The sequence below is a fragment of the Mauremys reevesii genome, linkage group 6, assembly GCF_016161935.1.
Source record: "Mauremys reevesii isolate NIE-2019 linkage group 6, ASM1616193v1, whole genome shotgun sequence".
Taxonomy (NCBI): domain Eukaryota; kingdom Metazoa; phylum Chordata; order Testudines; family Geoemydidae; genus Mauremys; species Mauremys reevesii.
Window position 1 is genome coordinate 125,142,711 of NC_052628.1, and position 25,352 is coordinate 125,168,062.

Sequence of the window (25,352 nt, forward strand, 5' to 3'; positions counted from 1 at the left end):
GTTCTGAATCTTTCTCCAAATGCTCACTGCCTTATCTCCTTTTTTTGCGAACTGTGGGCAACACCATCCTGCCTGTCATTCAGGCCCATTACCTGGCTGCCATCTTCAAGTTGGTCCTCTCTCTAGGTCTGCACATACAGGTTATATCTCAATCTTTCAGATTCTTTCTGCATAACATCTCTAAGATATGGCCTTTCCTATCCATCCATACAGCTAAGACCCTCATCCAGGCTCTCATCATCTCACATCTTGAATACTGCAACATCCTTTTCTTTGGCCTTGACAAATGCAATCTTGTCCTGCTCATATCTATTCAGAAGGATGCTGCAAAGATCATTTTTCTAGCATGTCACTTTGACTATGTCACCCCACTCTTTGTTTTCCTCCACTGGCTTCTCTTTCTCTATTGCATCAAACACAAACTGTTTGTCTTCACTTTCGAGGGCCTCTACAGCCTATCCCCCCAACTTATCACTCATTCTCTATCAAGATGTCGACTCTCACCTCCAATTACCTCACGTTACCAGCCTCCATTGCCCACTTGTTAAATTCTAAAAAAAGCACCTTCATGCTTTCTCTCGTGATGCCTTGGGAGGAGCTCCCCTTAAATATCCATAGAGCTACCTCATTTATCCTCCTCCAAATTTCTCCTTAAAACCCTCAAAGATTCAAATTTCCATAGGAAATAACTTAAAAATTTTGCATTTAGCCTAATAAACAACAGACTTGTACTACGTATGTAATCCTCAAGCCTGGCTCAGCTACACCAACCACAGGACCCTAGAGGAGGGAGTTGTGAGAAACGGTAGCATTACATCACCTCTGGGAGTCACATGATCCCAGGAACTACCATGCTCACCCCCAACATATATTAAATCGACCTCAGGAATTCCCCTCTGCCAGGGGAATCCCCATTTGGCCACTTAGAATCATAGGACTGGAAGGGACCTTGAGAGGTCATCTAGTCCAGTCCCCTGCCTCATGGCAGGACTAAGTATTATCTATCTAGACCATCCCTGACAGGGGTTTGTCTAACCTGCTCTTAAAAATCTCCAATGATGGAGATTCCACAACCTCCCTAGGCAATTTATTCCAGTGCTTAAACACTCTGAAAGTTAGGAAGTTTTTCATAATGTCCAAACTAAACCTCCCTTGCTGCAATTTAAGCCCACTGCTTCTTGTCCTATCACCAGAGGTTAAGAAAAACAATTTTTCTCCCTCCTTCTTGTAACAACCTTTTATATATTTGAAAACTGTTATGTCCCCTCTCAGTCTTCTCTTTTCCAGACTAAACAACCCAATTTTTTCAATCTTCCCTCATAGGTCATGTTTTCTAGACCTTTAATCATTTTCATCGCTCTTCTCTGGACTTTCTCCAATTTCTCCACATCCTTCCTGAAATGTGGCGCCCAGAACTGGACACAATACTCCAGTTGAGGCCTAATCATTGCGGAGTAGAGCGGAAGAATTACTTCTCGTGTCTTGCTTAGAACACTTCTGCTAATACATCCCAGAATGATGTTTGCTTTTTTTAGCAATAGTGTTACACTGTTCACTCATATTTAGCTTGTGGTCCACTATGACACTCAGATCCCTTTCCGCAGTACTCCTTCCTAGGCAGTTATTGCCCATTTAGTATGTGTACAACTGATTGTTCCTTCCTAAGTGGAGCACTTTGCATTTGTCCTTATTGAATTTCATCCTATTTACTTCAGACCATTTCTCTTAGGCCAAATTTAAGACTGCTTTGCACTCCAAGAGCACAGTAGGACAGAGAATCTGGCCCTCTCTTCCAGGGCTAACAAATAACATCGATGTGATGTTTGTACACCAAGCCATTTAGAGATACAAAATTACAAAAAGCATTAGTAGATTTTTCAGAAAGTAAGAACACTTTTTTCAATGTTTCAAAAACAAATTGTCTGATTAAAAAATCTCCTCTGGCAGCATATCACCCACATTAAAATTCAAATGAGAGGCAGGTTTCTCAAGAAAAAAACAAAGCAAAAACCTGTGACTCTATAATGTATATTTTAGATTATCGTCTTATACAATGAATTTCTCCTGGAGTTTTTTGTGAATTACAGAGACCTTTTGTTTTGCTTTTTGAATGACCATATTTACTGAACAGTTATTTTTAGCTAACATTTCTCTGGAAAAAATAATATAGCTAAAATGTAGAAAATGTTATGCAGTGGTTCTGGGATTTTGTGGCCAGAAAAAACTGAAGTTCATAAATGAAAATTTTGATTACGATGTTCCTACTAATTCCAACATATTAAAAGAGAGAGAAATACAATGATAATAATTTAAGTTTATGGATAAAAGATACATACCTCTTCTAGAAGAACAGGTAAACCCAATCTAATAGCATTCTCAAGAGTACGCAGGAAACCAGCATCTGTAAGTTTAATTATCTTTAAACCAGATTTCATTTCTTTGTTTCTTATCCACCGATTTGCCTATGTAGGAAACAAGAGAGTAATCACTAAGGTTGGCTAAATGTCACATTTGACCAGAAGGTTAATTAGCATGTTTGCCTCGATATTCAGAAGTGCAATTCTTAAGACCACTGCTTTGCTTGGGAAAAGTAAATTAATTGCACTAACTCTTTACTCCTGAGAAGCATCACCAGAAAATAAGGTTTTTGCTTGTATCTGTAATATCTAAGGCTTTTACACTGCATGGTGTGATATTCAACTGTGCTGGTACTGCTAGTATTTTATTGGCCTTTATAGGTCCAGACTGTGCCATTCAAGGCATAGAATCATTTTGGGGAGTAGTGTGAGGCAGTACCACACCAAGCGAAGCTCTATGAGGGACCGTATATCAGAGGGCCAGCTTCCAGTGGGATTATACGCACTGCGTGGTAGATTACTCTTCCTGGTGCACTGAAGGCTGATGTGGAGAGGCGGGATTGGCCTCCCATTCATCTCCTTTAGGATGAGTTGTGCACTAGGAAGGAGCAATCCCTGTGGTCACCTGACCCACCCATACGACCTGGCCCATTCAGTCAGCAGCCCCTCTCCTCCAACAAGGACACCGGGCCATGAAGAGAGACCTGTATAATGTCTAGGGAAGAGGAAAGGGTGGTGCTGCAGGGTTGAGTGAAGAAGGAAGGAATATCCACACAGACATGATTGGACCCTAAAATAATTAATAGTAGATTTATACTTGTAATGTTTTAAATGTAAAAATTAAATTGAAAAAGGTTTTTCATTCTAAATTCTTTCATTGTGCTCACCTACCGCTTCCAGTAATCACAATTTAGGGGAAAGGAGTGAACAATGCAGGGAACTGTCCTAACAAAACTGGCTGTGGTTCAATGGTCGCTTAGCACTAGGTCAATTAAGGGGATTCAGAAAACCACCAAAATATGTGGTGAAAGTTATGGCATAAAATAAACACCAGTTGTGAGGCAGGTATATGCAGGGGTTTTTTTCCGTCTTTTTAGGTTAAATAATAATAAATCTTCACAGTCTTTCATTTTATGAAACTCCTTTCATAGCTTTGACCATCTTTGACACTCATCCCTGGGCCTTTAATGAAAATTGGACACAATCCTGTTTTTCCTCTGTTGGCAATACAGTTTATAGTTTTCGTATTGTGGAAGGGTTTTAATATCACACATTTTGCACAATCATTTTCATGTTATTTATAGTTAGTAACCTCTTGATAAAGATTCATAGTACTCTATTAATTATTTTAAACCTATTCCAATTTTGATTGGAATGAGACTGTTAAATTACAGTCCATGGAATACCTGAAACACTACCGTGTTTTTTATTTTTAATCACAGATCTCATATTGAAAATGTATGGGCCAGATGCTCAGCTGGCGTTAGTCACTATAGCTCTACTGAAGTATGTTGATTTGCATGAGCGGAGGATCTGGCCCCAAGCCAACAAAGAAAAAGGTGTCAGTGTTAGAACTGTCCGGTACAAAAAAAAATTACGGAGGAGCTGAATTTTTGGAAAGGGAGCTGCATCAGTACAGTTAACAATCAGCGCTCACCTGATCCTGGGGGTCAATCATCAGTGGCCAGCGTCGCCCTCGAGTCACAAGAATCCCATTCTCAGTAGACACATAGTCACGTGGTAACCCATCCGTGTTCCACTGGCGAATTTCATAGGGATCTCCCAAAATGTTTATAAGACTGAAGTCCGGACTGATAGGAATCTCTAGATTCTGACATTTCTTGATCCAGCAATCTATCAGCTGAGATAGAGAGAGATTAGTTGTAAAAAGAAATTCATAGGAGATTATATGACTTCATGGGAATTGTAACAATAACCTGTTGGACACTAGTTGGTAGTAATTAAAAGTTATCATCATTGGATGGCTGCTTGATTGCTTAGGAGGCGAGAAGTGAGTGTCTTTAGTTCATTTCAGAATAGACAGGGGTCCCTGTCTTGTACTAACAATAATCCTACACCTTTCACAATTGTCACTAATAGCTGAATATGTATTTAAACTGAACTCCAGACAGAAAGGCTGAGGACCATTAATGCAGTTGTGGGGGATGCTTAGACTGACACCGTCCATATTGTACCTGTTCAGAGGCTAGAGCAATTCTACAGTGATGCCCGTTTGGTACCTTTCACAAGCACCACATTATGGAGGGAAAAAAGAAAAGGGAGATTATTTTTACTTACCAGTTGCCTATAAAGTGCTGTAAAAGCCCCATAATAGGCAACACAAGCAGCTGCTATGAACACATTCCCTATGATGTTTGAAATCTCGTCTTCAAAGTTCCTGATGCTCTCTTCCCACCGGACTTGTTCATCTCCTAATGCAGCTGTAAGCTTTCCAGCTCTAGTGAGGCGAGCCTGGGTAAGTGCCATGGTCCTTGCTAAACAGTTATAACATGATTGGACTGTGATTAGTATTAAAAACTCAATTTTTCCTAATAATCTTTTCCCTTGCTTTCTATTTTAGCCTCCCTCTGCCCATACCCTTTCTTCCAGCCTTAACTTCTACAGTGGCTTCCTGGCAAACTTCTTTTTGGCCTATTGATTGGGTACTTCAGGACAGACTATGGTCCATGAACCCATATCTTGACCTTGCCAAACGCCCAGCACACCCTCTGCTGTGATATTATCATCACCTGCTACTGGACTCAGGTTGCTCCGGTTGAAGCTGCCTGAAGGAACAAGCCTAACTGTTGGCAGCAGATATAGTGTCTCCTTACCACAGTACTGTGTGACCAGAGAAGCACTGGGGAGACAGAGTGCTAGTAAATCATGTGTTTGACCCTTTCAGTGGAGTCCTACTGATGTGCATATTAATTTCCATACCACTGTGTTTATATTGTGTATAGTATGAGACTGTCTGGGTCAGGGCTAGCTAGTTTCCCCTGGTCCAGCTAGCTGTATAGTGAAGGCATGAAAGTGAAAGACTAACTTAACTGTTTAACGACTTCAAGAGAAATCACTTACCAAGGCTCTCTTTTTCTTCAAGGCTTCTTTCATACTGGTCTTGTAATGCCTGTATCTGATCCTCCACCTGTTTTAATTTCTTTTGCTTGTCGCGAAGGGTAGCCATAGTAGCATCAAGCTCAGCCTAAGAACATAAGGACACATTTAGGTGAAGGCTTTCAAACCTGGTGGCCTGATTTTTAGAAGAGCTTAAGTCAATGGCAGTGACAGGTACAGGGGACTGGTGAAAATCAGGTCACTTATTCAGGTGTCTACATATGAATAAGGAGTCTTTTTGAAAGATGTGGCTTTAAACCAGAACATTTCTGTCCTATTAATAAAATGGCATTTTCATAAGGAGAGCCGCCACCATTTTTCTAGGGAGTAGGATATGAAACTGTCACACCCTCTAGTCTCTGCTGTAACCAGGTTGGCTGGACATTGGCACAGGACCAATGGCTGGGGAAAGTCTCCCTTGGGCCACAGCTCTTTGAAAATTCATCCCCCGATGACTTGTGTTTAGTCAGTCTTGGAAGAACTAGGCGACAATGTCATGTACAATACCTGATTGCCCCATGTGCCTCACAAATGGAGTGCCCATCTGATGCTTAATTCAGCATTTACAGACAGTAGGGAGAGGATACGTCACCCTTGGAACTGGAAGTAGCTTCTGTAGCAGGGCAAGACAGCAGCCCAGGAGGCTACTTTCTGCTGGATTTGGCCCAAAGAGTTAAAAGAAGAATTTTGGATGAAAAAAATTCTATTATTTAAATCAGAAGCTCCTTGGAGCAGGAACTGAATTTTGGTCTGTGTACAAGGCCCAGCACAGTGTATTCTGATCCATGACTGGGACTTCTAGGCATTACCACAGTAAAAAAAAATTAATAATATCAAAGTTATCATTCTAACAAATAAAAGACTTTAGAGACATAAACACGCACCTGTGCAGCATTTAACTTTTGCCTCTTTGGCTCAACTTCTTTGACGACTCTAGAGTATAAATCCATGGCTCTCACCCACATGCACATTGACCTACAGGCCCTGGACACCTTCTCTACTTTTTCAGGCACAAAATCTGGGTTATTTATATATTTCTGAAGCTTTAACAATATTTGAGGCTTTATATTTTCTTTATCGTATTCTAAAAGTTTTTTGAGGAAATTGGAATCTCCAAGGAGCTGTTTTGCTGCTGCCCAGTCAGGCCTGAAAGAAAACCACAGTAACAATTTGAGACAGACATGCCCTGAGAACATGATCTTAAATAAGTTTGCACTTTTCAGACCACTTCCTCTTGCTTTGTACGGTTTGCTTGACCACAACCAGTGCTTGATAAAAACATGGCAACAGCATTTACATTTCGATATCACATGTAATTAACATAAAAGTGCTATGGACTAGATCTCCTCTGCAGGACACATGTAAGCAAAGGGCTAGGCCTCCGAATGAAGGCTAAGAAGTGCTATTACAAGAAGACTGTAGCTCTGCTGCTCCAAATTGGCACTTAGACTTGAGAGACTAATGCTTTGTGAAAGTGTGAACTGAACTACAGGTAGCACCTCTGTGGATTTCAAATAATCTATAGACAAAGGCAGGCTGCCAAACCTGCTACTTTTCTAGTAGAATGGGCCCTATGGGCTTTCTGACTCTGAAATTCCAGCCAAGTCACAACAGGTATGAATCTGTACTTTAATCTCCTGAGACAATCTTTTAACCAAAGAGTTGGGCCTTTGTTTCTCTCTCCAACAACCATGTGAATTTCCTATATGGTTTAGTCTTGTCAAGGTAATAAACTCTTTTCACATTGAAACCATGGAATCTAGTCTTCCCTGGTACACAAGCTTGTAAAAAAACTGGATTGGATCACATGAAAATCCAAAGTCACCTTAGTCAAAAATTTTGGATGTGGTACTTATGGAGAATCCACCACCAACTTGAAGTTCAGAGAATCAGATCCTCAGCTGGTGAGAATCAATGTAGCTTCTCTGAGGTCACTGGAGCTATGCCAATTTACACCAACTGAAGATCTGGCCAAGAGACTTTTGCACTGACATGATATCTGTTAGGAAACACTCATCAGCAAAAGATGATAAGAAGACCAGTCTCTTAATGGTTAAAAAAAGCAGCTTCCAAGAGCTCAGTGAGAAATTCTCAAAGTAGAAGTGAGAAGAGGCTTACTAAAAAGTAACTCAATCTCAAATTAAATAATACATTTGGTTCATTTAAAGAAAAACTACTTTATTTATAGTCAAGATTTAAAAATCCATATAGTTAGGAGTAAATAACTCAGTGGAACTTATGCTTTAAGTAAAAAATACTCCAATATTCTGTAAAAAGGGAGAATTTGACCTGTGGAATGTTCAGTTTTTGAAATGTGGATTGTTTACCATGTCAGATATTTTAGCATCATTATCTAAAATATGGCTTTTCATTGTTTTGTTTTGTTATGATATCTTATTGATGTAATAAATCTCTACATCCTCTTTGGACGTTAATTGCTTCATTGCTTGAGGCATACAACTTTATGCTTCAAGAAACTAGAATTTGACCCAAGCACATCAAAGCTGACAAGTTTTATCCTTAGGGATTTTGGAAACTCTTATAAAATAATTGCTTGCATCAAAGACACAAATTATGTCATGCACAATTAAATGTAACCCTATAATTTAGTCTTCCTTTCTTCTCCTCATTCAGAACTGGTTTCAAAGAATATATGTGGTCTGTTACTATAAATTAGTGATGGACCCAAGACACAAAATTTGGAACTGGTTCTGAAACTTTGAAAAAGTTCAAGAAGTTTGACATGCGGTTTTAGTCCAGCCCACTACAGAGAATGAGACCAGTTATGAACTATAGATGCCAATCTAGATCTGAAGTTCCCCAAAGTTCAGGGGTGTTTTGACTCAGGGTTCTGGTTCAGGCCAATCTTTTTCATAAATATAATCACCATATCATGGTGGATGATGATACCATTTTTCTGAGAAAAGTGTAGAAGGTGTTTTGCGTGAGAGACCCACAAAGCAAAGCTAAGCAGTTGTGACTACAGCTGTCAAAGAGACAATGCTCTGATCCAACCAAAGATATTCTCCACATTAGTGTACTCTTCCTATTAAAATGTGAATTTACTGTAGAAGTAGGTACCATTATACAAAACATTTCACTAAGGGAGAGTTGGGAGGAGAAGGGTCGGAAGAAAAATCAAAGAAAAAACAAAGAAAAAGATTAACAAATAATGGATTAAAATAAATTAAAACAAAATACTATATAGCTCTGAATGGCTTACTTTGCATTTAAAAGAATGGAGATAGCTTCCATTACAGTCATGACAAGATCTGGCGGCTTAGTAAAAACTCTAATTTCAGATATATCTGCTTTATCCAAAGAGTCAAGAGCTTTGTTTGCAGCCTCTAAAGCTGGGAGAGCTTCATCCAGATCCCGTTGAGCATCATCAGCAATTGCCTGAGTCTCTTCTGCTTTCACTTTTGCAATAGCTTCATCTTCTTGAACAACACGGCGAACCTCAAAATTAAATGTGCAGTGAAATATTTTCAAAATGCAACAAAGATTTAAATGGCTCAACTTGTTCTGTCTTGTTTCTTTAATGGGTTTGCTTAACACTCACTTCTGCACTTTTGGTTTTATACATAAAGTATGCAAAACAGAATTATCGAGGAGCGTCACCAGTCCTGACACACATAGAAAGTTATTAATTGGTGAAAGATACTAAAATCTCATTATTTTTGAGGAGCAAAGGCCAAGGATCTGCAAGGACAGACCAAATCCTATAGGCCTCAGGCTCTGGCCTACCGCTGGCTGCATTGCTACTGACCTTACCTCAGCAGCTATAACCCCTGAGATGTGTGTCACGCAGTGCACAAGCGATGTTAAGGCTTCTTGAAGCGGCATTAACTAACATGGAAAATGTCTGCATAAACTCTGCTGCATCCACAGAAGAAACGTTTGTACTGGTAGAAGCTACACTATAGAAAAGCAGGACACAGTCTAACTGCCTTTCCCTTTCTGCAATCCCTGTCAAGGCTCAGTTCTGCACTTTTAGGCCCTTGTGCTGCCCAGTATGTCACATAAAAGAGGATAGCATAGAGCCCATAATTATTAATCTTTAAACCCATTACTGTATCTATGAATTATTGAGCAGTAACACATGCTATCTCATAAATATTATAAGATAACTCTTTGTACCTGATCAGCATTTTCTTGATCCACTGCTAATTTTTCCATCAAAGCCTCAACGTCCACTGATTTCTCTACAAGGACTGGCTCTAAAGCTGAGAGATCTAATTTCATTTTATCTACAAGCACGTTCGTCTCTAATAGTTTGGATAATCCATTCTTCACTCGATCCCGAGCCTGCAGCCCAATAAAAACATTTCATATAGCTAAATACTTTTCCCAAACACGGTACTTCCAAAAAGTTCTAACATGATAAAAATATAAACTTATGCACAAATATATTTTAACACAATGTAATGTAAGTTTTATATCAGTTGTAAATTATGTTATAAATAATTTGTATAATAAATTTATTTTAAGGGTGGCTATAATAAAAATGTTATGTTAGTATGGATGTAACAATATTTATACAGATATAAAAGAAAAACCATCTAAATTGGCAAACATGATCATGCTTATCAAACAGAAGCTGCCAGACGTTTAGGCTCAACATTGATTTTTGTTAAATAAAACATTTTAAAAACATGAATATTATTGCAATCTGTTGATGCAATGTTTAAAAATCAATAAAAATGTTTGTTTGTTTTTCTTTGGTTTTGATTTAATCATTGTGCTGCAACGTTTGTATCCCAAGTGTCTTGTCCTAGGACAAGAGATGGGGAAGTGAAATGACTCATATTTTTTCATTTTCCACGTGAATGAAGTGCAAAATGGTAACAAAAAGCACCAATAGTAGAAAGTAAACTAGACTTTAAAAATTCCTTGCTTTAATATTCAGTACTTGGAAAAGGAAAATTGGGCTGGTTTACCACAAAATAATTACAAGCCATTTTACTTATGGTAAACCCTGAAGCTGCTGCACTATGAAGGAAAAGTAATTCAAAAATCTGAGGGGAAGTAAGACACATTTCTCAGATGCAATAAGCAGAGATTTTTGCTTAATAAAATTAAACCTACTGAAACCAACTGCTTCCTTTTTTCCCCCAGCATGGTCAAGTAGAGATTGATTAATTCTAAATACGAAGTGGGTGTTGTGTAATATCGTCGCCGCAGCTCAGCATAATATCGATCTGCCATTTCAGTCACACTCATATGAATATCTACACACATTACTGAAACTTTCTCTTTCAACTCGTCACTTCCAAGATCAACATTCAGGAAAAATGTCCTTGATACAGAAAGAAGTGCTTCTCTGGGCCACTGCAAAAGGGAAAGAGATTATCTGAATAACAGCCATTCACTTCATCACAGTCAAAGCCAACATTTGTGGCGAAAAGGGTAAATTCTCAATACAAACTATATGTTTTCTCTAGATCATTGCAGAAAGAGTACATTATATTAAAAAAACCTTATCAAATGGCCCTATGAATTCCACAAGCCCAGTGATATTGAAACTGGCCAGCCTTTGATGAGATTTTTCTGGATAAGACTTGGTGGGCTGGGGTGGATTTAATGGTTCCTACAAGCCATGTAGACATTGAACGTCATCTCATGACAAAACAAAAGTCTGCAAGGTGACAGAAATCATGGCAGTGATCCTCTTGTGTGTCTCCTCAGAAGGTCATCTAGACCTTCAGCTTGCTCTGTTTGGCTTGCTGCACCAGGACTGAGGACAGGGGACCAAACCAAGATCAGCATCTTGTCTCTTTTAGAGACCAAAGCCCTGGAAATCTGAGTCCCCTACAGGACAGTAAAGAGTGTGTGTGTGTGTGGGGGGAAGACGGGGCAGACTGTTGGCTTCTGCTCCCATATCCGCTTTTAAAGCAAGGACTGCAATGGATAAAGCAGAATTGCTGAACTGCTTTGTCTGCATCACCGGAGGCAGAGAATCTGGTCAACGAATGAAAGGATGTCAATCCTTGGAGCCCTGTGGACAAGTCTGAGCTGCCTGTGGTTTTGTCAAATGTCTCAGACTGAAGGAGAAGCCAGGATCCAATATATCATCATCAACTGAGTAGAAACCACAATCAGTTATTCGAGATATTCTAGTTAATGAGAATCTTGGAATTAACTGTCATTGAAAATTAACACATAGGTCACATAATCCTAGATGACATTCAGGAGGCTAGACTTTTACTTGATTTTTATAAGATAGCATATATAATAGCAGTGTTTATTACTGAGACATCTCAAAGTTAATACTCTGTGGATCTTAGTACGAACCTGCACAAACCAGTCAATAGTACAGCAATTCACAAGGGATGGAAACATCCGACATCGCGCTCGGAAAGCTTCACCTACAGGACTCATACAGAGAACGATATGCAGTTTCTGACGAACTCGGTTAATGAAATATTGAAATACCTGTTTTAAAAGAACACAGCATACGGGAAAAATAAAGGAGATGACAACGAGGTTGTTTGCTCAAAGGAAATCTAGTACAGTCACGTACTGCAGGGAACAACCCTGCTTTGGCTGAATGATCTAACAGGCCGTTTCCATCTCTAACCTCTATAGCTAGTCTCAGAAATTGTCTATGAACAGATGAACTCTTCTCTCCCAGGGTGGAATATACATATTTTGTCCACACATGACAGAACAGAAGTACTTATTAAAAGTCCTGGAAATTGATCTTCCTGAGCATTAAAAAAATGTAATGTTCTCCTCTTTTCATATTAGATACGTTAGATAAATAAGAGACAGATAAAAGGCATGTGTTAGAATGTCTATACTTAATTCTTTGAAAACAAGAATTTTAGTAACATCTATTTACAATGTTATTGGATACAATAAACTAATATTTGCAATACTTCTCCTACCTCATCTCTGCTCCCCTCTGGTATTCCTGCCTCTTTAGCTTTGGGTCTCGTAGGTGCCAGAACCTGTTCCAATTCATCTTTTTCAAATAAATTAGGTACTTCCCCAGAATTGAGAATATTGTTTATGTCTTCTAAGAACTCCTCTACAACAATCTATAGATAAGATTTTATAAATATTAGATGTCAAATGAATTAATGTGTGTGTCTTCTGTAAGTGTAAATATGGAGAAAACAATCAGGAAAATAAAAATAACAGTGCTGAATTCATAAGCTATAAAAATTGTAAGAAAATCTTTGTTTTTAACTGAAAAATGTATTTGAAAATCCTTATCTGTTAAATATTTGAAACAGATACCATCAAAATATTACCTAGGAAACAAAACAGGTCTTCCCCATTTGTTTTCTCCCCTATGTCCAGAAGTTTTGACAAATGTGTGGCCTCTAATCTGATTCACACACACTGTTCAGTGTGATCACTGATTGAGGTCTTTCAAAGTTATTGATATTATCTGTAGAATCTGTCATTTGGTCAAGTTTATTGTGCTCATGGTCACGTTACTATTTTGATATTAGTCAGTTTTGCATTAACTCTTCAAACTGAGGGCCAATACTTCTATCCACCAACCAACCATCAGAAGAAGCTGCTTCTGAACAGGTGAAAAGCCTTTTTCTCCCTCTGTACCTCACAAGACGGCCCTCCCTGTTGTGCAGATAATCAGATAATCAGATAATCCCACTTATATGATCATTCTTCTCACCCACAGCCTGATCTCCTGCCGTGGCCCACCTCCTAAGGGACAGCCCATACAGGTGGGAGCTGCTTGGTCCCCACTCCGTTCTGTGTCCCTTGTTCCCGGGACCCCCTTGCCTTCCCTCAGGCTGCATGTGCAGGGGCACCCGGGCTCTGTGCACTGTGAGGCCAGCGAGTGGGAGTCAGCCCCAAAACTTCTCTGCAACGAGAAGCAGCCGGAGCCGGAGCCAGAACCAGAGCCAGAGCCACAGGAGGAATTAACTGAAGTAACAGCATGCAGACTGCAGCTGCGGGGGGGAGCAGGGGAGGTAGGGCCTGGGAGCAAGAGCCAGAGATCAGAGTGGGGGACAAGCAGCTGCCCTGCAGAGAGGAGTAATGGCAGTGCTCCCGGCTCAGCACAGCTGGGGGAGGAATGACCCCTGGCATCCCAGTGGCCAAGAGCCACCTCCCATCTGGCAAATTTACTCCCTGCTCTGGGCAAGCTCCACACAGCCCTGAGGAGGAGAAGCTGGAGCAACTGTGGGACAAGCAGGAAGGAGGAGCATGTTCGGCTAGGCATTAATGGTGCTTCTGGCTGCTGCGCTGGTTGCCTGCAGTGCTACTTGTCTGGGAGCAAGAACTCTGGGACCCAAATCAAGCTGGGGCCACATACACACAGGAAAGCAACAGGGCTCGGACCCTAGGTCCCAGCTTAACATGGGCTCAGAACCTCCAGCCCTGCAGGGTCCTGGGACCCTAGGTCCAAGCCCTAGGTTAGCACAATTGGTGTGTGGACACAAGGCGCGTTAGGCTTGAGCCTGGTCTCAGGCTCGTGCTTGACATACCCATAAGGACCTCAGTCTATTTAGCTTAGAGAAGAGAAGGTGAAATGGTAACTTGATCATGGGCTAGGAGGGCCGACACAGGAAGAAAACAGTTGATGGTTCAGGGCTCTATAATCTAGCAGACAATGACATAATAACTGAAAACGTCTAGAAGAAGCAGCAGCTAACAAAGTTCAAATTGGAAATAAGGTACCATTTTTTAACCCTGAGCGTGATTAAACCCTGGAGTAACCAGCACAAAGGCTGAACCTTGCTGTGTCAGTGTATCATGTTATGGCAATGGGATGTTGTTAAACTGCCACTTTTCAGATTAACCAAAAGAGATTTTTAATAATTATTGCAAAATGTTCAGGTAATTACCAGCAACCCTGTGCAAACTCTACCTCTTAATCAGGTTTCTACTTTTTATATGATGCACATATCAGGAACCTAACAGGTTCAGATCTCTCTGCTACTATTGCTGGTTTTGCGTATATTCTGACCTCTCATGAAGACAGCATAATAGCAAGTAGATGAAATTTCATATCTCTACAGAGTGTGGAAAGTCAGTTTGCAGCATATCCCTAAAATTTTCTGTCATTTTCTACTTTTCATCCAGCCATTGAGACTTTATTGCTCTTACTTAGCAATAAACTACCACTAATGCCAACAGGTTATAATGCCAGTAGAATCTCTGTTCAGAAGCTAAACTCCTGTGAAATGTGTAAAGAGCAACAGAGGTTGCAACGTCTTTTTTTCCACAGAAACAAAATCTCTCTTTGCAGTAGATCCGAGGTTTTCACATTGTATTCCTTCATTTTCACTGAATTCGGTTGCATTTTGAGAATAGTACAGAATCTTGGTTCTTCATGTAGTTTGGCTTTCCCTACACTAGTAGTGATCCTGTGCAGTTCATTTCGGCATATGCCATCCACTTCTTCAAATGCTGTCTGACTTTGTGGTAGTTTCTTTATGTGCAACCTATTTTCTCACCTTGTCAAACAGAGCTACTGATTATGCTAAGGACTTGTGAGAGACTTCATTCGCACAAATATAACAAGCTTTCATGCAGTGTACATGTTAATATTAACATACTTGTGAAAACTGTGAGCCTTAAAAGTCAATGAATATACTAAAATTACTTTCTATTATTCATCTTAAGACTCAAGAAAATCAGAGTCAAATAAATTCTATACAGCGTCCGAATGCAGGTTTAATAGACAGGAAATGAAAAGTGTCAAGCAAGAAATAAGCTGCCTGATGTAGTCCAGGGAAATGTTCATTCAGATAAGGGCTAGGCTCTGCCTTCAGCAGGCAGAAGCACACAGGGGCATGTGCAGAGAGCTCTGCTGCAGCTGGTGTCCCTGTTAGGCATTCTGTCAGAACTCCTCCAGAATCACACACCAAAGCAGTAGGCTCTGCCACCACTGGAGAGGGTACAATATACGTACCACGCTATGCATAGCCAACATTGGTCGCAGGTGCGAGTTGGGTACAACCCTGCCCTCTCCCCAGCCCCATTCAAACAGCTTGTGGAGATGCTAGCTAGGAACAGGGCCGGTGCTGCTCAGCCCACCTTGTGGGTACTGAATGGGAGCACAACAGTAAATTGAACTCTTCCCTCTCCTTTGTGCAGAGACTAGCCCCAACCTGGCCCAAGTAATTGATTTGTGGTTGTTCCAGCACTAATCAAAGAACAGTTTCTCAGGGTCAGAACCCCCTACTCTCATTGGTGAGCAGTTACTCACTCCCGGCGTCCCACTACCATTACTGGGAATACTTATCATTACTGGCTCCTCATTGGAAGTAAAAGATTCACAATCTAGCCTTCAGCTCCCAAAGGAAGATCAAAAGCTGTTTACTGTACAGTTGCTGAACTGATCACAACTTCAGAGGAGGCTACTTCTAAGCTTTATAGCACAAAGTTGAAGCAGTTCCTATTAACAAATAGGAGCCTAGCAAAATAATCTTCTGAAGGCAAAATGTGAGAACCTGCTTTTGCAAGTATGGCTTTGAAAGTATACAGAGAAGAAGTTAGCATATCCAAAGGAACGAGAGCCATTTTGCTTGTTCCATAGCAGAGCTCACACAAAAGCATGCCTGTAAATTAGCTGTGATGTGGAAAAGCATTTTCCATTCTCAGCAGTTAACGAACACACAGCAGGGATACCTGGATTCAGATACATTCTCAGATACAGAAACTGGGAAGGTCAGGATATTTGCCATGCTTATTTTGTGAGTCACTACCTAGCCCGCTCTTCCAGATCAAAGCTTATTCATAGAAATGATATTGTCTGAGCTCAGGGAATAAATCGTAAGATTCATATGTATTTTTTAGATGCCCTGATCTATTTCAGTAGGAAAAGTATAACCTTTTTCTAAGGTAAGTAGAATTTTGTATCTTTTTTCAGTACTGAGAATACCTTCCTTTGCATAGTTAATTATTTACTTCTGGCTTCTGATCATGACCTGTCCTTTTTTCATCCTGCTTGATCACATCGTTGGTTTTCACTAATATCAATCACTTTATATTTCTTGAGAGCCTTGAACAAGAAGTCAATGGGGCAGATCCTCAATTGGTGTAAATCAGAACAGCTCCACTGACCTCATTTTTCACTTCTGGGGGAAGATTTATACCTTCCACTCATCCTTTCCATTCCACAAGATTGAAACTCTGTCCTTGGTCCTGTCATAATCTTGGCCCACTCTTCCTGTCTGACACCATATTCACCTGCAGTCTCAAGTCTGCTCTTCCTTCTTCCTGTGCCCCTTTCCCATAATTCCCCAAAGCTGGAGGTAGCTACCTCAGTTACCAAGGACTCTCCTCTTCCTTCCTCTGAGTCGCTTCCTCTTTTTATATATTACTATAAGATTGTATTTATTGATTTAAGCTTATGATCCTCACTCTAAAGCATTTTCTTACTCCATATAAACAACACCATATAAAAATAAATAGCTTTTTATAGCGTATGCCACAACATTTTAATGATAAAGCCAACTGCATTTCTGGTCGACCTATTTAAACATACCTGTGTGTCTGTGAAGAGGAAAACCATATCTTTGTCTTCTACTCCTGCCATCTTATACAGCTTCCTCAGATCGTCATGAAAACTGTCGTAATTATAACCACGGCTAAGTTCTATCTGAAAGCATTTGTACCCACATATATGAGAGGCAAGTCGAGTGAGAGACTGTTTGCCAGTACCTCCTACTCCAACAAGCAGGGCATTTCCTCTTTCCTGACGGATCATCCGAGCAATTCTATAGGAAAATCAAGCACAGAATTTAAAGTAGTAAAAATGACAGAATTTTCCAACTATTTCTTGGAGTCTCATTAAGGCATCACAGGAGCATCAAACAGGTGTGATACCATAGTGAAAGTCCTGTAATTCTGTAATCCAAACAATGGAAGCCTCCCTTGCACAATGCCAAGGGCCCAGTGGAAAACATTCCCTGCTCTGCCCAGTGGCTTAGGCAGGGAACACATGCAGACTCACACAAGCCAAGCTCGGAGGGACATTTCAGACACCGACCTAGCTGCATTAATTCAGGATAAGTTCACCCCAGCCAAAACTCAATCTCCCTTTGGCATCCCCCCACTGCAGTCAAAACCCACTCAGTGCACCCTGGATCCCCCAACCCAGCTGGGCTATCGAATAGAGGGAATCTTTCATTCAAAATCGCTTTTGACATATTCTGACTTCAACAAGTTAGTTACCATGGATAATTTCCAAGAAAACACTTCTGGAGAATCCTGTTTGGCTTTTTGCAGGAGGAATTTACAGGGCAGGCAACTGGGAAAATACTCTTTTTAATTGCTTACTTTACCAAGCACATTCAGGGTGTTATTCTCATTTACACTGCTCTGGAAGCATAAAGTGGGCATAAATTATATTTACTCTCTCTTCAAGTTGCTCTACACTGTAGAGAGGTGGGAGTCTTAGGGCAGGTCTATACTATGGGGGAAAAATCGATATAAGATACGCAACTTCAGCTACGTGAATAACGTAGCTGAAGTTGAAGTATCTGATACTGAATTACTTACCGTCCCCACGGCGCGGGATCGACGTCCGCGGCTCCCCATGTCGACTCCGCTACCGCCGTTCGCGTTGGTGGAGTTACGAAGTCGACATGAGCGCATTCGGGAGCGCGATATATCGCGTCTAGATGAGACGCGATATATCGATCCCCGAGAAATCGATTGCTACCCGCCGATACGGCGGGTAGTGAAGACGTACCCTTAGTGTAAATATGTGCCATATACTTATTAAATATTTATGAATTATACTAATACACAGATATATAATTGTATACCTGGGTAGAGAAAATAAACTGCACAGGTCGAGTCTGGACTGAACAGGGACTTCAAGATACGTTCCGTTGTCTTTGAGAACATGCCACTTAACCAAGTTTAATATTGATGGACTGCACCATTGATTTCCATTTTGGACTGATTTTAGAAGGACTTCAGCTGTCTAGAAGCTTTATCTCATGAACATCAAACCTCCCCTTTTAGATTAAATCCTTTACCAATTGTGCCACATCATTGCAAATCAATTGTTGGCCAAATTTTCAAAGAAGCTTCTTCAATCTGGCCTCTATTTGTGCACGTTCAGAATATTAGCACACACAATTTTTGTGTACTGTTAAAATGACAGAATTTACACATGGCAAAAGATTTGCACTTAACTTGGTTTGGTTTGAGCGCATAAGCAGTTTCTGTAAATTCTATATTTTGTGTGCACAAGTGACAAGTATACAGATTTGTTCCAGAAACACACAGTATCTGTCTAGCCGCAGCTTGCATCTGCCAAGTTCATATACACAAATGGAGACTATGTTTTGAATATTTGGTTCTCTGTTCACTAGGATCAAAACTTCTGTGTCTGGGTGCCTTAAAGTAGACTCCTAAATCTATATGTAAAAATCTAGGTGCCAATGGAGTTGCAGAGGCTGACAGTGCCCAGTGAATTCAATGTCTATGTTGATGACAAGTCTTCTGAAGCAGCATAGGATTTCATGGGTATCATGATGATCAGAGGGCTATGGCAGATGGCTGTTCACTCCACTTATGCAGCTGGGCACACTCTTGATTCAGGGTTCAGCATGGGATTACACCATTTTCATGGATTGACAATTACCTCCTTCCATCTCAGGTTGACCACCAGTTTACATTTGAGGGCAGGATTAATTTAGTATGTTTGCTTATTAGGGGCTCCATGGTTAATTCTGTACATATTTTAATACATCTTTTCAGTGTATACACCTGTGATTAGTCACACAATTTAAATGCTTCTCAAAATGACTTAAATTCACTTGTTTACACTGATCTGATTATTACCTTAAAACAATGATACCGCCTAGGTATTAACTAAACAGTCCTGTACCTTGAAACATGTTCGATGGCATCCTGGAAGAACACCAGCTTTGTCTCCTTAGAGTTTGTTATATTGTAATCATCCAGGTAATCTTGTAAAACTGATATAATCTTCTCCGTATCAGTCAGATCCTCATATATTCGATCAGCTTTTTCTGCGCCGATCTGAAAGGAAATTATTTGAGGAAAATAAGAGAAATGAGATCAAAATGAATGGACAGAAATTATAGTACTTAAAATCTCCACAAATTATTAGTCAAGATTTTCAATACTTGGGTCCTAGAGGTAGGCTCCTAAATTCATAGTTAGACATTTGAGTGGCACCCTAAGTGCTGAATACCCAGCAGTTCCCATTGACTTCAATGTGTTCATTGGGAAAAAAAGAAAAAAAATTCAGGAATTAAATCCATTTTCATTTTAGCTTTGCAGTTTGTTAAGAGTTGTCTCACTTCTCCACTTCTTTCATACCTGTGGCTAAAGTTTGCAACTGACCTCTAATCACACTTTTAGCTATGCTCCAGACCTCGTTTTTTACCAAATCACCCTTAGCATTTAGTTAAAAGAATACAGCTGTTGTGTTTTTCTCTCACTTACTAGTCTCTTCTACTCAGTTGTAACCTGCATTCCACATGAATCCTTCCCTACCCATTAAACATCATAATGAGATCTCAGCTGGGGCTAATTGCAAAAGATTTTCTTACAAGGCAGCAGTTACTGCTTGCAGAAGTGAGTCCAAGTAATGTAAAAGCTGTCCTGGTGTACAGAGAAAAAGAATGAAAATTGAACATGTAAACTCTGTGTGAGAAATAATTTCTCTCCACAGGTCACTGAAGCATCTATCCTGGATATGTTTGCTAATATGCACATTTGTCCCTTAAACCGGGGGTTCTCAAACTTGGGCCGCGACTTGTTCAGGGTAAGCCCCTGGTGGGCCGGGCCGGTTTGTTTACCTGCTGCGTCTGCAGGTTCGGCCGATCGTGGCTCCCACTGGCCGAGGTTCGCCGCTCCAGGCCAATGGAGGCAGCGGGAAGCGGTGGCCAGCACATCCCTCGGCACGTGCTGCTTCCTGTAGCCCCCATTGGCCTGGAGCGGCAAACCACGGCCAGTGGGAGCTGCGATCGGCCGAACCTGCAGATGCGTCAGGTAAACAAACCGGCTCAGCCCGCCAGGGGCTTTCCCTGAACAAGTCGCGGCCCAAGTTTGAGAACCCCTGCCTTAAACTGCCCCCAATTTGCTATCTGATCTATCTAGTTGAGTGCTTTTGGTGCAACTTAAATCCTTTCCTAGTATAATCTTTGTTAAATGCCACTAGCTTTTTAAAAATATCCTTTAAAGATTTAGCTTGTTCTTGGCATGAGTCATAAATTGTACCACTGATGGCTTCCTTTCCAATCAATTCCCGTCAGGATCCAAAGATCAAATATCTACCTGGAATACCATATTGCTTTGAAAGAATATTTGCTATCCTTTATTACCATTTCTTAGTGCATTCTGTAATGGAAAGTACCTGGTGAAATCACTTCCTCTTGTCCCCAGGTATCTTGGGGGGAAGCAACTTTATGAAGGAGAACCAGACTTATTTCAGCCAACTATTTTAGAATTAGGATCTCTTAAATTTTGCCATTCCTCAGTCTGAATGATTCTCTTTGGTCACTAGTAACAGAGGCTGTGAAAACATTAACAACTTCCTCCAGTGAAAGTACATTAGCTACTATATCTGACTTTTAGGCAGAAGGCTATTCACCTCTTCCTAATATACGGGGACCAGTTCTAGGACTATCTGTATGCAGCTTAGTCTTTTCACAATAGTACGCTAGTTCCCCGAAAAGAGGTTGAAATCCCATTTTTTCTAATGCAGACATTTTATCAAGATGCAAAAGGACTACTTCTCTTATAAATATAACATAAAGGGCCACAGTCACTTTTGGTATAACAGGCACAACACTATTCACTTCCGTGGAGATGTTCCTGCTTATTGCGTCAGTGAATCAAGCCCGTATAATTTAGGATTCGTTTATGCTGAAATCATAGTGTTTATATTTTGCCTCTACACTTTACAAACCCTGAAGTTACATTAGACAAACTAAGCAAACAGAAAGTAAACAGTATTCTGTGAAAATTTAGGCTTATGATAGACTCACTTTAAGGAAGTCCCCAAAGATGATTGGTTTTCTTACGAAGTAATCTGGGTCAACTGGGACTGCAAAATGTTTGCCTACAAATTAAAATTTTAGATTAGATAGGTTTGTGTAACTTATATTTGCATGTCTAATATAATACAAATTGAGTAAGTTGATTTCCTTACTGGCCATTTCAGATAACATAGAATGAAAATACTGTTTATCTTCACTGTTGATGAGGCGGTCGTGGAAGACTCTCTGACACTCATGGCAAAAAAGTCTGAAGATCTGTGTTTGGTCTCTGACTGCTCCAGGATCACATTGGAGAATGCCTGTGTGTACAGTACATGAATAACACTTTCACTAATATAACAAATTCTGATCATCACTTTCTAAACAATGTTGAAATAAACCTTTTTAAAAACATCAGAAAGCTAATTTATGATTGTGAAGAGAATTTCCTGGATCAACTGCAAAGGCTTAGTGGCAGCTGAAGGTTCTGAGTGCCTCAACAGGATCAGATGCTAATTAGAAAGAAATATATTGAAAAAAAGGTGCGTGTTACACCGAAAATTGAAGTACACATGAACAACTAGAGAGCATGTTTACACAAGATGAGGCGGTTGTAGCAGGAAGGAAAGAATGAGGTAATTAAATTGCAAGACCTCTCTATGTAAATACAGCAAAAGTACAAGATCAGGAATGAAGCAATCAAGCTCCTATTATTATGTATACAGAAACAGAGCTAAGAGCTGACTAGCTTTACAGAGATGGTGGCAAAAAATCACGACTGGGAAGTTAATAAAGGATATGGCCTATATAGGAAAGATCAGCAGAATAAAAGTGGAGGGAATATTGAATGTATTATTTTTGTTATTAATTCTAACAATATTGTATGTATACACCATCCACCGACATCATCTATTTCACACAAAACATCATTAAACTATTTATGATGTTCTTATCATATTTATAAAAATATCTACTGCACACAAGCACTGAGGTGAAACAGAAGCCGAGATTAAAATACTAGGAACATAAAACTGGTTTTATGGATCAGACATCTAATCAAGTAGTTTGCCTCCAATATTGACAAGTGTCAGATGCTTCAGAGGAAGAATAAGTCTTCCCCCCAAAAAAATACACCAAGCCCATTGCGTAGTATCATACGTGGAGGGAAAAAATTCCTTCTTGACTCCAGCAATCAATCATTTTATGCCCTGAAGCATAAGATTTGATTATCTTATTAGGTTAGCTTAGATAGCCTAATAAATAATAAAACTGTCCTGCCATAGCAGTCTACCCTAAGTGAAGAATTCCTACAACTATTAATTCCACAGGATGGCCATATGCTGAATTAAGTATTAGTTTTATTATTCTTCAATTTCTTTAGGGACTTTAGATGTCCACTCATTCTTTTATTATGGGGCAGGTAATAAAGGAAGAACAACTCCTCTTTTATTATGTCTTTCATAATTGTGAACAGTCTATTAAACTTCCTCTAACTTTTCTCATTTAGAATCTGAATAATCCTAGTCCTCACAATCTCTTGTAAAGTGTGTAAATCCAATTATACTTCTTACAGTCGTTGGTGCCTTTCTCTGAGCTGTTTCACTTTCTTCCGTTTATCTTTAGAAACAGCACAATCAATTATGGGGGAAACAAAACACAGAGGGCAAAAACAAATAGAGAAACTAGAACACCATTTATCCTCTCTAAGCAGCTACCAGATGCACACACCATCATCCAAAGTCTGCACATGAAGGGGTAAATGTTTGAAGACTTACAGATGTGCATGTAAACAAGAAAGTGAACGACCAGGATGCAGTGGTGCACATAATGGTAAGAAATGCTTTTAGGGATAAACAAAGCATGTGCATGCCTAAAGCCGGAGCATGCTCAACTGAGGCAGGCTGGGGGCATGGCTCAGAAGACAAGCATGCGTAACTTAATTTTAAAGTCGTGCAGATGTCATTAGGCATATGCAGCTTAAACCTGATAGCAAGAGGCATCATGAGGCTTATTGTCATTTCCTTGTGGACTGTCTGGTTAAAACATTGCCATGCAAAAGAGGTAGCAGCTGAGTTAGGAATCACATGCACAGCATTTGTGTTGAGAGAGAGAGAGAGAGAGAGAGACGTAGTTTGGAAGGAAGAAGAGGAGAAGAAAGATAGCAGGCACAGATACTAGCAAAACTACTGCACCTGTCTGCACTAAGCCAGAGGAGGCCAATGAGAAAGAGAGAGAGAGCAGAGATGCTCATACCCTAAGAACATGGTGTACAGACTACATGGCAGAGAATCAGGTGATCCAGAGGAACAGAATGAATACACACATGCTCCACCATCTCTGTAAGAAGACTGAAGAGGGGAGAAGAGCCAGATCCGGCAGTGCTATGTCCTGTTTGTAGTAATCAAAGTCAACCTGGCTCTGGAATACCCAGCCACAAGGAAATTCCAGAAGACCATCAAAGACACTAGGGGTTTCAGACAGACAGGGTGGATGAGGTAAGATATTTCATTGGACCAACTTCCATTGGTGAAAGAGACACGCCTTTGAGTTATACAGAGCTCTTCCTCAATCAGCCAGTCACTTCCACAAGCACTGACCAATGCCGAGGCACACTGCTCAATAGAACTAATCACTGTAGCCTTCCTGGGGGGAGACAGAACCAACACTGAGTTCCCCAAACAGTCTCCTCTCTCAAAGGAAAATAAGGTAAAGTGGACGTCTGTGCCTTCATCACTGGGGTCAGGCGTCTCTCCTGTATCCAGCACCACCCTTCCCACTCTGTTTCCTGCCGTACCATTGTAGCACCAACAGCAGGAGTTTTTAATCTAATACACTGGTGAGTGTTTTTCAAGGACTTTCCATTGGCTGTTATGTATCTTAGGACATGAGGAGGAACTACTCTAACTTACAATGACTCTGGGACCATTTCTCCCACTTTCACCAACAGCAGCTGAGCATATTTTGCTTAAGGCTATTGGATGCAAAATACGCAATCTGAATTTACACAGTTCATACACTCACTCAGCCACCTTCCTTAGAATCAATCAGTCAGGCTTTGTGAGCAATTACACAGCTCTTGATTAATTTCTCCTACCTTTTGAACCAGGGCAAGGTTTGCCTATTTCTGTATAATGTGGAAATTAGAGGAAATCATGATCTACTCTTAGATATACTGCAAGCAGAAAAAATGGCTGAACAAAGAAATTATTCATTGCAAATTATATCCTTTGCCTTAGTAAATAACAAATTTCAGAAGATATAATACTGAGATAGAGACTGTGAACTGCTTAGAGAATCCTCGCTGGACAGAAAGACCACAGACACCTGAAAATACACTAAAGGAACTAGAAAAAATACGATGTCAAAACCAAACATGTTTTACCTTGCACACACTTTGACAAATCACGTAAATTAAATACATAATGGGATTTTGCAGGTGTTGGGAGAAGATCAATGCTCATTCTTTGATATATTTCAACAGCAGCATCCACTATGCTTGTTGCAGTCTGCTTTACTGCTGGAGAGAATTCAGCCAAAAAGCCCTTTAAGATTGCCTATACCCAGAACAACAACACAAAAAATAAGAGACACTTTAGAACAAAACATAAGGGACGTTTTCATTTTCTTTGCAGTCAGAACATGCTGAAAAGTTTGGTTTTTATTCAAATGAGCTGTGATTCCAATCTGTAATAATTTCAAGGAATTTAATTTGAAAAGTTTATCATAAAGAAAAATGTAGCCAGAGCCGCACACACAAAAGAGGTTTTAATTTGACCAAGACTTTAAACAATGGGTACCCTAAAGTTAGACTCCTTAATCCAGGTTTAGACACCTCAATAAGTGGCTGGATTTTCCAAAGTGCAGAGCACCCAGCAGCCCTCAGTCAAGTATTGTGGGCTTAGCTGGGGTGGGAAGGGGAGAAGCT

General features: G+C 40.2%; 1 protein-coding gene across 21 annotated transcripts in view; it reads right to left on the reverse strand.

Moving 5' to 3' along the window:
• DNAH6 (dynein axonemal heavy chain 6) overlaps positions 1–25,352 on the reverse strand; it is a 192,113-nt gene that overhangs the window by 68,571 nt on the left and 98,190 nt on the right. For 20 of the 21 annotated variants that reach the window (XR_005600162.1, XR_005600164.1, XR_005600163.1 and 17 more), the window contains 15 exons: positions 24,810–24,981; positions 21,601–21,747; positions 21,437–21,510; positions 19,306–19,460; positions 16,948–17,179; positions 12,365–12,517; positions 11,769–11,909; positions 10,563–10,805; positions 9,615–9,782; positions 8,698–8,933; positions 6,359–6,620; positions 5,439–5,562; positions 4,656–4,852; positions 4,015–4,218; positions 2,337–2,462 (listed from right to left, as the gene is read on the reverse strand). Coding sequence is in view for 15 of the 21 variants with exons in the window: in XM_039543463.1 (XP_039399397.1) it covers positions 2,337–2,462; positions 4,015–4,218; positions 4,656–4,852; positions 5,439–5,562; positions 6,359–6,620; positions 8,698–8,933; positions 9,615–9,782; positions 10,563–10,805; positions 11,769–11,909; positions 12,365–12,517; positions 16,948–17,179; positions 19,306–19,460; positions 21,437–21,510; positions 21,601–21,747; positions 24,810–24,981 (2,634 nt within the window). In the remaining 6 variants the exon portion in view is untranslated. The remainder of the gene's footprint in view (positions 1–2,336; positions 2,463–4,014; positions 4,219–4,655; positions 4,853–5,438; positions 5,563–6,358; positions 6,621–8,697; positions 8,934–9,614; positions 9,783–10,562; positions 10,806–11,768; positions 11,910–12,364; positions 12,518–16,947; positions 17,180–19,305; positions 19,461–21,436; positions 21,511–21,600; positions 21,748–24,809; positions 24,982–25,352) is intronic. The other variant, XM_039543458.1, reaches the window with a different exon arrangement.